Here is a 13,928-nt window from a genome sequence, read left to right as displayed (position 1 = left end):
GGGAATCAGCATACTTTTTCTTTAAAAAGCCAGACAGCAAATATTTTAGGCTTACGGTGCAATGACTTTGATGCAATGACCTAACTCTGCCATTGAGGTGTAAAGGCAGCCAAAGACAACCAAAGGGAACATGTAAATACATGGGCATGGCTATGTCCAATAAAGTTATTAACAATAACAGGCATCCAGCCTGCCAGCCATAGTTTACCAAACCCTGCTCTAGTTAGTAAATATATTTTTATCAGTGATACAGGTTAGAAATTGTGAAATTACTTAATGTGTATTCTGAGATTGAGGAAGTAAGAAAATAGATTCAGGATGAGAGCCAGAATCTATCTGAAAAGGGAGCACAAATGGAATGGAAAGAAATTTATGTGCATGTATACATACACATACATACACACATACATAATAAAATAGCAACAAATGAGAAATTTGGTTGAAAGTATACAAAAGAGTTAATTGTAGAACTTAAAACTTTTTCTTCTGAAATAACTGTAGACTTACAGAAAAGTTTAAAAGAATTTAAAAATAGCTTACTGCTGTATATTTTCTTGGATACCACTAAGTGGTTTCTGGATGTTTTCACACTTTTCCTCCAAAGCACAGAATCTCTCTGTCCAGAGATTGATTAACTGGCAAAGTTCCTATAAGAAAGGTATGGGAAGGGGAAGAGACTTAAAATTATGACACTTGAACATTTTTTCTATATATGACTGATGATAAGAAGTATTCTCTATAGGTGAAATTACACAAATTCTTGACAAGAGATCTTTAATTCCATCTCTCTCCCACAGAGGAAAGTAGTGGAAGTGATATCAAAAGGATAATATAGGGATTTTTTTTACAACAATACATGATGGAGGCATATAGGGATTTTTTAAAAAGTAAATAATTAGCAAATATTTCCATTTTAACTATTAGTAACAAATTACTTTCAGTGTACCTCAGAAGTAATTAAACAAACCCAGATTCATATTATGTTTAAGAACTTTAACAGATATGTTGATTTTTGACTGGTAACACTAATAGAAGGGAAAATTAATGCTGATAACCTAATGGGTCAAGTAATCCAAAAGAATTATTGATTACTGGAGCTGAATGATTTTACAGCACCTAGCTGGATCATATTAATAAAATGTAAATAGAGTCTTATCTTTGCTCATATTTGACATCTTTAAAAACAAGCTCTTATAGGCACACAACATGCTACATTGCAAAATGAAGAAGCTGCGCTAAAGACCAAGGAAGAGCTGAAAATGTATCTAGCATTCTTGTTTACTGATCAATCTGTTGGTTGGCCAATATCTCTGAATAACACATCAGCTGACAATAAATGTCTAACATTCTGATTATGAATAAAGGCTGTCAGTATTTTTACTAGTTTCAAAGTACGGGGTAATGTAGGTATTATCAGATTTATCTACATGTCAGTAAGTGTTCAAGTTTTACATAATTGTTTTATTAGTGTTCATTTCAAGATTTAGAAAGCCTAAGAAATAGCTCACTTAATGAACTTGCTTCCTTATAGCCAGGAAGTCATTAGATACTTTTCAGATCAGGTTTTTTGTTTTGATTTCTTAATCAGTTGTCTACCAATTTTAAGCATTTCAAAACAGCTTATTTATAAAAAGCAGATCAGCCTTAGAATATATACCTAAAAAGTTCTCGACAGGTTTAAGGCAAATATCCCATGCACAGGTGTGAGAAACTGCTGCAATTTCAAATTGCCAAGAAACATACAGAACAACTCAAAATGGATGCATTTCAGGCAATATCATCACCACCTACAGGATGATGTAAATACTATTCGATGCTCATAAGGTCTGTTTCCTCTCTAGAAAACTGAGCTAGTAATAGAATAGATAGATAGATAGATATATTGGCAGGAGGAATAAACACATAGTAAGTTGCTCAATAAATATTAACCATTATTTTTACTATTTTTGATGTTAATCCTGTTTCCTGCTTATCAACCAGAATATTAACAATCTTATTTTAAAGTTGCTTTAACTCTTACCTATAGGTCTTAGATGTGTTTTCTTCTCTCCTTTTGAGTGACATGGATATGAATTCCTTCCCTATCATTTTCCAAAGAAAAAGAACTCTACTCCTAAGTCATGTCAACAGTTTTATTGACCAAAGGGTTCTGCCATATCATAATAGGCTCATTTAATAAAACTTTAGATGTTCATTACTAAAATTTTAAGAATACCAAAAGTTGTTTTCCATATACCTAATATTTATAGATTATGGTTTAGAGGTTTGCTTTGGCTTAAAATTTCATATATTAAGGATGATAACTCATGAATTACATTTATAACCAGTCGATAAAAATTATTTTAATTTACTACACTTTGAATGTCATCAATGAGACAGACGTAGTAAGAAAAAGCAGGTCTTGGTTTATGAAACGTAATAACTATGTCACCCTAGAAAGAAACAACTTATCAAGTTACAATGTAGCTACATGTTCACTTTAAATGTTATAACCATTTTCCTCTAAGGGTATGTTTCTCCAGATTCACCTTTCACCTTGATGTGAGGAAAGGACTGTTTTGTTTATCATGCAGTCCTTCAGCATAGGGTTCTACATGTAGCAAATCCTTAAATATTAACTGATCAAAAGAAGTCTTCTCAATTATTTTATATTAATAACTGTTATAAGCAATACTGGTTATGGTATTTTCAGGTTTCAATTAGTTTTACAACATTCAGCTTGTAACACAGATTATTAAAGTCATATCAAGTCATCATAAAACTTTCTTTTATACTCTCCAAGTCAGCTAAACAAGATACCTGTGAATGAGTTTGCTTTATTGTCTTCAGGTCTTCAGTTAAGTTTCTACATTGTTTCTGTGATTCCACCAAGGAAGAAATTGTATTTTCTTGTAGTTCATGTAGATTATTACAAAGTATACTGAGAAAGCCATCTAATTCCTTTTTCTGATCTTCTACCTTGGAAGAAAAAAGGAAAATTAGTTTCCTTCTTAAAGAACATCAATTTTGAGATATTAAGAACATAACATTTTTTACCTTATCAGCCACAGTCAATGAGGTCTTGAAAATATGCTTTAGTTGAGTATTGATTTTCAATATAGATGCCACAGTGGGGGCTAAAATCATTTCCAGTGAACCAAGAAGGTCAGTCTTAAGTACATTCTGGTTTTAAAAAAAAAAACAAATAGATCATTAAAAAGAATATTTTCACTTCCATAAACCTGGCTGGTTAAATGGTAATATCTTAAATACTTTGGTAACTATACATGCACATTAAAATTCTAAGTTTCCATTCTCTATCCTTTATAGCCCACAGAGATAAATCTGTATATCTAGAGTTTATATTCAGAATAAGTCCCTTAGTCCTGCCTCTAATAATTAAGAAAATGGTCACTTAATGTACAATAATTTCTTAACTGTCTAATGAAACAGAAGTCAGAAGAATTCAGAAGAGTGAAAAATGACAGTTAATTGATAAGATTTCAGTATTCCAAACTCTGGGTAAAATGCTATCAAACAGCATCACACACTACTTCCATGAAAGAAAGAGCAATCAATGCAGCAAAGTCCACTGTTGTCTCCTTTTAAGAAATTGCCACAGCCACTCTGATTGGTGAGCAGCCATGAACACTGAGGCAAGACCCTCCACCAGCAAAAATATTATGATTTGCTCACGGCTTAGATGAGCATTTGCATTTTTTACTAATAAAGTATTTTTTAATTAAGGTATATATATTGTTTAAGACATAATGCTATTGTACCCTTAAATAGACTGCAGTGTAGTATAAACTTTTATATGCAGTGAGAAACCAAAAAATTTGTGGCTCACTTTATTGCAATTTTTACTTTATTGTGGTGGTCTGAAACTGAACCTGCAACGTCTCTAAGGTAAAGCCTGTGTATACAGACCACCGTTTAGTGAATGAAATCAATTTTTGAAAAGTTAGTACTGACAGAATATCTTTTAACTTAGTCAAATTTGGGTGATTAAAAAAACTTATCGAATAATGTCATATAAGCACTGAATCAAGGCAGGGGGTCAGCTAACATTTGTAGTATTAACTTGGAAAATGTTTAATAAATATTGTTAAACCCAAAAAAGGAGACAGCGAGCCAGTGCAAATAAAAATAAGTGATATGGCCTAGACAAACCATACAATTACAAAATAAAGAATATATATAAAACAGGTATGAAGGAAGTAATATTAAGTGTAATTAGATGAGTGACTTCCATACAACTGTGGAAAAAAGCTTTACAGTTAAGGCCCAGATGGGCATGGCCACATAGATCTAACCCCAAGAACTGTTATGTTCCTAGAATTCTGAAAGTTATTTTTCTTGCATCACCATTATATATTACTATCATATATTACTGTAGTTTTAAAATTAAGTACCCAATATCCCCTTTTGGTTGGGCCCAGGACCCTTGCAGATAGGATGACTTATCAATTTCTAGGCCACCTAACAAGTCATGGGTCCCCTAAAATCACGTGGTGCTAAACCTGCCCTTTAGTCATTAGAAGGCTCACTAATGACACCTACTTCCAATGTTATAAGATATGAGTGAAAAAAGTTTCAAATGTTAATTATATACATTTGGAAATCAATCTTTCTGGGAGAAAAAAACAGAAATTTGTCTTTATATAAATATATTCTCTCATAGTGATATGTCTATCACTGTCTAGCAAAGCTTAAGATGAAAGAATGGCAGTTAACATTGTTTTTGAAGATTTATCAAATGTAATTCTTCAAAAATATTTTAAGAGATGTACTAACAATCAATTCTTGCAGTACGGTTTTACTTTCTGCTGCTAGTGATTGTTCTTTTAATATCATATTCAAAATCTGAGAAACAAGAGTAGACACATTTTCTGGAATAGATGTGAGAGATCCAAGTGCTGTTGTAGTAATGGTGTCTAATGCAGAGACACTGGAAGACAGCAGATTACCTATAACAACAAAAAAAAAAAGAGGTAAACTTTGACATAAATATATTTAAATACAGTTTGAACCATTTTGAAGAGGTTGGCAAAATTATATCCTTGTGGAATTTGTAATAACAAATAAGCTTAAAAGAATTGGTTCACTACATAAGAAAGGAAATATTTTAAATATACATTATATATGTTCTATAGTGTTCTGTAAGACCTTGACATATTTATAAGTGTATCAGACCCATAACTATAACTGCTAGTAAACCAAGAATTAGAATATTCTAAAATTAATCTCTGACTAAAAATAATATACAGTATTATGGTAGGAAAAAAGTTCATAGAAGAAAAGAGAAATTAGAAATCAATACCAAAATTTATAGTGATTGGCTTAGTGTGACTAGAGCCTTGGTGATTTTTTTATTTTTACATTTCAGGATCTCTAAATTTCTATATGGAGGATAGTATTTCATGAGGATAGTATTTCATAATAAATAAACTAATACTGAAGAGTTTTCTTCTATAGGGAGATAAAAATGGAATGGTTAAAAATAATGATACATACACATATTCTGACAATATAACAAACCTTCAAGATATATATTCCCAAAAGAAAGAAAAGTTATAGAATGTTTTTGCACAGAAAACATCTGAAAAGAGACCCAGGAAATTTAACAGTAATACCTATGGGGAATAAACAAGGATCAGGGATAAAGAGGACTTTTATAAATATATTCTTATTTAATAAATGTAACATTTTATAGAAAACAGGGGAGAAAAACTCTAAGATTTGTTGTAATTCAAAGACAGTAAAAGCATTAATCTCTAATCTAAACATATAGCATGTGCATTGGGGAGGGTATTAGTGGCACTATCACCTGAGTTCACAAAATTAAATTATCAGTTTTGAAATCAGCCTCACACTAAATACATAAACACTAGAATATAAAAGCTTTAACTTACCAAACAAGGTCTTGTGAACTTCTAGCATGGCCTTTTGTTTTGAGCTGCCATCCTTAATTAATTCTTCCATATTACTAAACAGACTATTTAGGTTTCTACCAAAAACATCCTGAGCTTCTGCATTGTGTTGGTCAATTGCCTTCTTACGATCCAGTTTGCAATGGAGACCAGATACATCTTTTGTAGTTTCTTCAACTGTGCTAAGCAGCTATATGATATTTTAAAAAATAAACATTAAGATAGATTATGACAAAAGCAATCTAATGAAAATATCTGTGCTATTAATACATAAGGATTTCTCCTGACAAGAACTAGTAAGTTTTAAACATTGTATCAGAAGACATGCTAATTTATCCAGATGCCCAGGAATGTTTATTTCCCCTCCACTAGCCATCTATGTAAGCAAGGAAAAGCGATTTTGCCAATTTATTGCAATAATTATGCTTCCTCAAAAATTTTTCTCCTATTATGTTCTATTGCTTTCTCAAAAGTACACCTAATAAGAAATTAAAGATTTTCAACATCTTCCATCATTAGAAGGTACTGAATTCTTAATGATTAATTAGGTTCAATCATCACCACAAAGAAAAAGCATCACATCATCATTATTCTAAAAAATCCACAAAATACATTATGAAGTCATGTTCTATTTTCAAAACTTCAGGAGTAGTTTTTCCTTAAGTCAGAATCTCCAGGAAGAAAAATATGGATGAAATAGTAAAATAATGTTTTTTAAATTGACAGAAATATCATTTGGGGTGAATAAATAGAATCTCACAATTAACGCTTACGCACAGAAAGTTACTTCTACCCATTTTCTAATTTCTTTAATGAGAGTACAAATCAAAACAAAGGACAAACCTTGCTAGCAGCATCATGAAGTTTCTCTTCGGTAGTTTCCAAAGCTGATGTGAAATATTCTTCTTTAACAAGTTGTAATTTAGTTTCTTGCAAATGTTTTTGAGTGGTTTCAAGTTCCTCTGTCTTATTTTGCAGGTCACATTTACACTGGTCAAGTTCATTTTTTTTATCCATAAACAACTCTGTAACCTAAATATATTAAACATTTCTTAAGAATTAAAAATTGCTGATCTGGTTGTTGAGATACCTGGCTAGCCCATAATATAACATCAGAAGAATAAAACAAACTACTTCCATATAAAAGTTATAACAAATAAGTTACCAACTAGGTTAGCACATTTTATATGGCACCTGGCTTCTTCCTTCAAAATTTCGAGAATAAATAACTGGTCTGGTACAGTGATATCAATTCTTCAGGTTCCCTCCAACATTGTCAATGGATTTGAATATAAAGGTGATAATGTGAGGGAAGCAGCAAAGGGTCAGGTCTTATGCCTAACTTAGTTATTACTTTTATTTAATATCCAGTCTCTCCCAACATCTGTATCCCTTCATCTGATAACTATGTCAACAAAAATGCCTTAGCCTTCACCATTTTGTAGCTTTACAACAAAATCACAGAACTCAGTTAATTTCTTGTAATGTTGCATTAATATTGGCATTTTTATTATCATTGATGATGGTAAAATTATGATACAACTTACTTTCAGTATAAGGATCAGCAAAAAAAATCTTAAAGAAGGAAAATATATCAGGTCCTTCACATTCTAAAAGTTTCTTTTAATGTTTGTTTTTTGCATAACATTGAATGTTGTCTTGAATGCTTACCCTACTTAGCTCCTCCTCAATGGCACCAATTTTTTCAATCAATTCTACAATCTGTTCTTCTTGAACAGTTAATTTTCCACTCATGGCTCTAAAATAAAGTTTAATATAAGTTTAACAGTTTTTTTCCTAACTCTTATAAAATTTATTCTATTAATAACACAATTATAGCAGTTACACAAACTCATCTTCACCATTCATCACCATCATAATAATGATGCCTAAGTGTCGATAATCAATAAATACAAATTGCAAAGAACAAATGTATTTCTTGTCTTTGTGTTATATTTTTCCTTTGACTTCCATTCTGAAACTAATAAATCCTATATATGAGGGAAAAAGCATATGTGTATCAAATTTGAGAAGCCAGAAAGCTAGCTAACAGGGGACTGTAACTCAAAGTAGAGATGGAGGGAATACAACCTAAGTGTCTGTAATCAGGGATATGGAAGTATGCCCCACAGAATGCTGGAAAAACTTGGGATTTGAAGGCATCAAGTATCATAGGAGAAAGGGGTAAGATAAGGGGCTAAAAACTGGAGGACTAAATTAAACTATGTATACAGAGTAATTATATCCTCAACCCCTGCACACACACCAACACATATACCACTATCGCACCACCACCACATAAGATCAAGGGATTATTCTCTAGAGCAGAGTTTCTCAGCCTCAGCACTAATGACATTTTAAACCAAAATTTCTTTGTTGTGGGGATGTCCTGTGCATTTCAGGATCTTTAGAAGCATCCCAGTCATGACAATCAAAAATTGTCTCTGACACTGCCAAATGTCCTCTGGGGGGCAAAACTACCCACCACCCCCGCCACCCCCAATCCTCCCAACCCCATTGAGAGCCACTAGTCTACAGGAACTGCAGTGGAACTTCCAGCTACACTTTCACTAGACACAGTGGAGAGTGAGATTAAGGTTTAGGGGCTACAAACAGGCATTTTAAGTATAAATCTACATACTGAATGGTGGGAATACTCAGTCCCCCATGCCCACTCTAATCCAAGAACATCAGCAGCCAGAATAATCTCTAAGTGGAAAACTGGGCAAGTCTTCTCTGGAAAGACTGAAAGGTCTTATCCAAAAGAAAAAATCCAACAAAGAATGACATTTGATGGAAGTCCACACTTAACACTGAGGTTACCACTTTTTCACCCTATAGTGAAGTCACAGGTCCACAAGCCTCACCCAGGTACAAAGTTTCTAATCCATTCGCACTGCCAGCCAAAAATCACTAGACATTTGAAGAAAATAAACACAAATAACAGATATCACAATGAACAGGGGGAGAAAAGGGATCCCAAAGGAAAGACAGAAAAAAAAAATACTTCAATAATATTAATAATTTTTCAGAGATAAAGAATACACTGTATTTATAAAAGAACAGGATACTAGATTGTTTTTAAAAAGGAGGGGCAAGTAGGATGGAGAACAAGAATTTTTAAAAACTAAAAATTTGACAGCAGAAATAAAATGCAACAGAAATATTAGAAGATAAAGTCAAAGACAAAGAAGTTGTAAAAAGTAGGATCAAGTCAGATCAAGTCATGCTTTTGTCAAGCACAAAGCTCACAAGCCTTCTAGACCCACTTTACTGGGTCTCTCTGATTTCTTCAGAAGTGAATGCTTTTCCTTTTGTTTGTCTAGTTCCTTCAACACTACCAACAATTTTCTATTCCATGTTATGCTTACATTACAAAGAATCTTCTGTAAATGCAAATTCCCTCAACATATTACTAGAGATATTATCCATTAAAGGAAAAGCTGGAACAAAGGTGTAAGAGGAGAGTTAATTCTAACAGTCTTTTGATTAAATATTTTAGCTCTTTATTAGAACTAGGTCTTTTATGTAAAATGGGATATTTGAAATTTTTTTCTTATATTGAATACTATTGTATGGATGAGATGGTTTTCATACATTAATAGCTTAAAAATGCCTATTAAGCATGGGGTAAATAAATAAAGCATTACCCTGTTTTAAATGTTGGCTGTAGCCTTTGTGGCCCTTCTCTGACTTAAAGAGTGTAATAATTCCAAGAGGTTTTTCAGAAAGAACTTTGTTTCAGATAATGCCTCATGTCTACTAGAGCACACTGTCTTTTCAATCATGAGATTCACAAACGAAAGCTAAAGTTCTTTCTTAAGCTAAAAAACATCAAAAAGATGAAAGCCAATAAACTTTATCATTTCTAAAGATTACAGCCAGGACTGAGTGCCTTGTCAACTATTTTTTATTCTTAAAGCACCAACAAAACCTTCTTCAGTCATGGTAAACTGTTACCTAGCCTACAATTTTATATTGTTTCTTATTCTAGGGCATCTTAAGCATTCATAGATAAACTTTGAGTATTTTGTAAAGCCCATAAAATTATTTCCAAAAAGCAAAACAACACCTCAAAGAGATAGCGAAGATAAGAAAATCAGACAGTCCACAAAGTCCAATATTTGACTGCTAATAGGAACTCGAGGAGCAGAACTACTTGTAGAAGACATTCATTGGTTGCCTACTAAGCACCCATTTCCAGCATCCAGATTTCCCTTGGGAAATGACCATCTCCCCCCAGCTGTGCTGACCAGGCTGTTCGGGTGGGCCTGACCCCATTCCCAGATCCAGGGACAAAGCCTGACTTGCTCAAGACAATCAGGTAAATCTCAACTCCCTTGGCAGTTATTCATATATGGACAATTCAGACCTAAACTCATCAATAAGTGATGTTCACCTTCTCATCCACACTGGACATGAATAAGATAGCATGTAGCTGCTATGCTGCTGGCCACAATCCCTGATGAAAAGCTAGCCCTAGGAGAAAGCCACCAATCAGGACAGCAGTGGGAAGAGACAGAAACCGGACTGTTGAACTACTAGATCAAATAACCTTGAAGTTCACTCTCTCTGGACTTTCACAATTAATGAACCAATAAATCCCCTTGCTGTTTTAACACAGTTTAAGTTGAGTTTTCTAGAAACCAAGAACATTCTGATACCAAACTTAAAATGTTTTTTCCCTTTTATTTTTAGTTGACATGTAATAATTGTACATATTCAGGGGATAAAGAGTATTATTTCCATACATGTATACAATGTATAATAATCAAATCAGGGTAATTAGCACATCTATCACCTCAAACATTTATCATTTGTTTATGAACATTCAAAATCCTCTCATCTAGCTTTTTAATAATATACAATAAATTATGGCTAACCATATTCACCCTATGGTGCTGTGGAAAAGCAGAACTCATTCCTATCTAGCTATAATTTTCAAACTTAAAAATACAAAAAGTGAAAAAAAATACAAAAAGTGTTTATCAAATAAAAATAAAAGTATAAAAAATATAAAAGTGGTAGAAATAAGGACACTGGTAAAATGAAACAATTGAAAAATATAATGAAACACTGCAGTGTTTCCTACGAAGAAGTATATCTGAAAACCACAGAGAAATAGAAAAAAAAAGAAAAGAATAAACATATCAAGTTTATGAATTAAGTGCAAATTTGCACAGTAATTTTATGTAAAAAATGTTTTGCCAATGCTGGGCGCAGTGGCTCACACCTGTAATCCTAGCACTCTGGGAGGCCGAGGCGGGCAGATTGTTTGAGCTCAGGAGTTCGAGACCAGCCTGAGCAAAAGCAAGACCCGGTCTCTACCAAAAATAGAAAGAAATTAATTGGACAGCTAAAAATATATAGAAAAAAAAAAAATTAGCCGGGCATGGTGGCACATGCCTGTAGTCCCAGCTACTCGGGAGGCTGAGGCAGTAGGATCGCTTGAGCCCAGGAGTGTGAGGTTGCTGTGAGCTAGGCTGACGCCAAGGCACTCACTCTAGCCCGGGCAACACAGTGAGGCTCTTGTCTCAAAAAAAAAAAAAAAAAAAATGTTTTGCCAACTGGATCTGGCAAAGAAAGAACTAAACAAATGTCACATAGAAAGAATAAAAGAATAAGTATTTAATAACCTGTGATACTCATACAATATAAATTTGAGCATTTGTAAAGTTAGCATATGAACCAGCAGAATATAGCACTCCATGACAACTGGAAATTACATGGAAAAAAACGAGTTTATTAAATGATTTATGTACTATTAGAGTGATTATGTAATGTTAACATCTATCAAAAAGTTCGGTGAAAGATTACACTAAAACGCTTCTGATTATTAATTAGATCTAAATATCTTTTATCATTAATTTTTAAAAAAATGTTCTGTGAAAGTCATCCTCCCTAATATCTTCAAGGATAAATACAAACAGGAATTTTCAAGTTATAATCCTTAGCATCTGACTTGCCTTTTTCCCCTGTTTTCTCAGTTGTTATTGTTTTTACATAATGGGCTTCAACAGAAGCTTTCCTTTTGACAAACTACTCCAGGGCTTTAAGAAATGAACAGAGTAGTGGTTGCCAGGGGGTAGGAATCACTGGGGGAGGAGAAGTGAGTGTGATTATCGAGGATTATTGAGAGAGCTTCTTGTGATGAAAGGATAGTTCTGCATCTTGATTGCAGTGGTGGTTATGCAAATCTACACATGTGATAAAACAGCATAGAACTATACACTCATATTGTACCAATGTCAATTTCCCAGCTTTGATACTATATTATAGTTACATAAGAGGTAACCATTGGGAAAAACTGGGTAAAGAATACATGAGACCTTTCTACACTCTTGCAACTTCATGTGAATCTATAATTATTTAAAAATTATAAGTTAATAAAATATTTTCTGAAAAGTGTTTGATAACTTGTTAATGTCAAAACAAAACAAAAAAAAAACACTTATAGGCACTGGATACAAAGATTTTACTTGAAGTATTATCTCAGGTAGATTTAAAAAAAAGAAAAAATATTTTGCTTACTGCTACATAAGTAAATTTTCCTTCAAACGGCCTGGTAATCAGAAAATGCTTATTCTTGGAAATTAACTCCATAGCAAGGACTTACCTAAAATTTTCTTCAGAAATATATACTCCATTTTTCTCACGAGCTGCAGCAAGATCTCGTTTCAGGCGCTCTATCTCTTCCGTATACTCCTACACAAGAGGAATGTTGTAGGTGTCAATTTAGTACTTTTTTTTTCGTTCAGTTTGGGGAGGATACGCAACAAATAAAGCATAAAGTTAGTCTTTTTATGTTTTCTGAAACTCAGAAAAGTATAATAAAAAGTTATAACCATACTTTTTATTTTTTAATCAATGTTAATTTGCTTAGAAATAAAGTCTCGAAGGCTTTAAAAGCTCCTTTAAATGCGCTTATTTTGAAAATATGGGCTTCTCAAGAAAAATCACAACCACCATACCAAGGGTGGTAGCATTTTACACTAAAAGGAACAAGGATTTCTTAGAGAAGGGTCTGATTCTACGACTAGGGCAGGAAGTATTTAGGATGAACCTGGGACATTTTGTCAAACAAGACAGGAAGAAAGCTAATAAAGCCTACCAGGCTAGTGAAAAGGACTCAAGAACCCACTTGAAGAGGTATCCATTGGTCAAAGATAAGACAATTTGAGCATCAGTGTAGATAATAATTACAATGGATTAAACAAATATTTTAAATCCATGAGGTTATAATGACACTAAAAAAGCTAGGAAACCAACTCATTACTCTCAAAATTGGCAAATAAAGGAAACTAATCAAGCATGTGCCCTGCCTTTCCTATTCTTAAGAACTATACCCCTGGATGGATGAGAGAAAGTTCCTTTTTATAGAGGTACAGGCCGATCATCCCTAATCTAAAAATCTGAAATCCAAAATGTTCCAAAAATCCAAAACTTTTTGAGCACCAACGTGACACCACAAGTGGAAAATTCCACATGTGATGGGTCACAGTCAAAATACAGTCAAAACTTTGTTTCGTGCATAAAATTTAAGCTATTGTATTAAATTACCTTCGGACTATGTGTATAAGGTGTTTATGAAACATAAATGAATTTTGTGTTTAGATGTGGGACCCATTCCCAAGATATCGCATTTTATATACTGTGTTATGCAAATATCTGAAAATCTGAAAAAAACCTAAAATTCAAAACACTTCTAGTCCGAAGCATTTCGGATAAGGGATACTCAACCTGTAGTTCGGCAATTAAGAATGACTGAATTTAAATATTACCATTTGCAACCTTAAAAATACCAATCGATTAAGTCACTTAACATCATCAATTGCTCACAAAAGACAATGAACAAGACACAATGTGCTTCCTACTGGAAGAACACACCACCTCTTATGAATTAGTCTTTCTCAAAATAAATAAGATAAAACCCAAATTTAACAAAGCCTCAGGGAGCCAGGCACGGTGGCTCACGTCTGTAATCCTAGCACTCTGGGAGGCCGAGGCGGGAGGATC

At 33.3% G+C, this 13,928-nt stretch overlaps 1 protein-coding gene across 1 annotated transcript in view; it reads right to left on the bottom strand.

Annotated features, from left to right (window-relative positions):
• KIF11 (kinesin family member 11) overlaps positions 1-13,928 on the bottom strand; it is a 45,281-nt gene that overhangs the window by 11,776 nt on the left and 19,577 nt on the right. Inside the window, exons 10-17 of the mRNA XM_012659687.1 lie at positions 12,529-12,617; positions 7,584-7,671; positions 6,756-6,944; positions 5,895-6,102; positions 4,777-4,949; positions 3,037-3,162; positions 2,800-2,958; positions 541-647 (exon numbers count right to left, since the gene is read on the bottom strand). Coding sequence (XP_012515141.1) covers positions 541-647; positions 2,800-2,958; positions 3,037-3,162; positions 4,777-4,949; positions 5,895-6,102; positions 6,756-6,944; positions 7,584-7,671; positions 12,529-12,617 — 1,139 coding nt within the window. The remainder of the gene's footprint in view (positions 1-540; positions 648-2,799; positions 2,959-3,036; positions 3,163-4,776; positions 4,950-5,894; positions 6,103-6,755; positions 6,945-7,583; positions 7,672-12,528; positions 12,618-13,928) is intronic.

Source organism: Propithecus coquereli, unplaced genomic scaffold (genome assembly GCF_000956105.1).
Source record: "Propithecus coquereli isolate 6110/MARCELLA unplaced genomic scaffold, Pcoq_1.0 Scaffold63, whole genome shotgun sequence".
In the NCBI taxonomy this organism is placed as follows: domain Eukaryota; kingdom Metazoa; phylum Chordata; class Mammalia; order Primates; family Indriidae; genus Propithecus; species Propithecus coquereli.
This window is presented reverse-complemented; position numbering and strand designations above follow the sequence as displayed.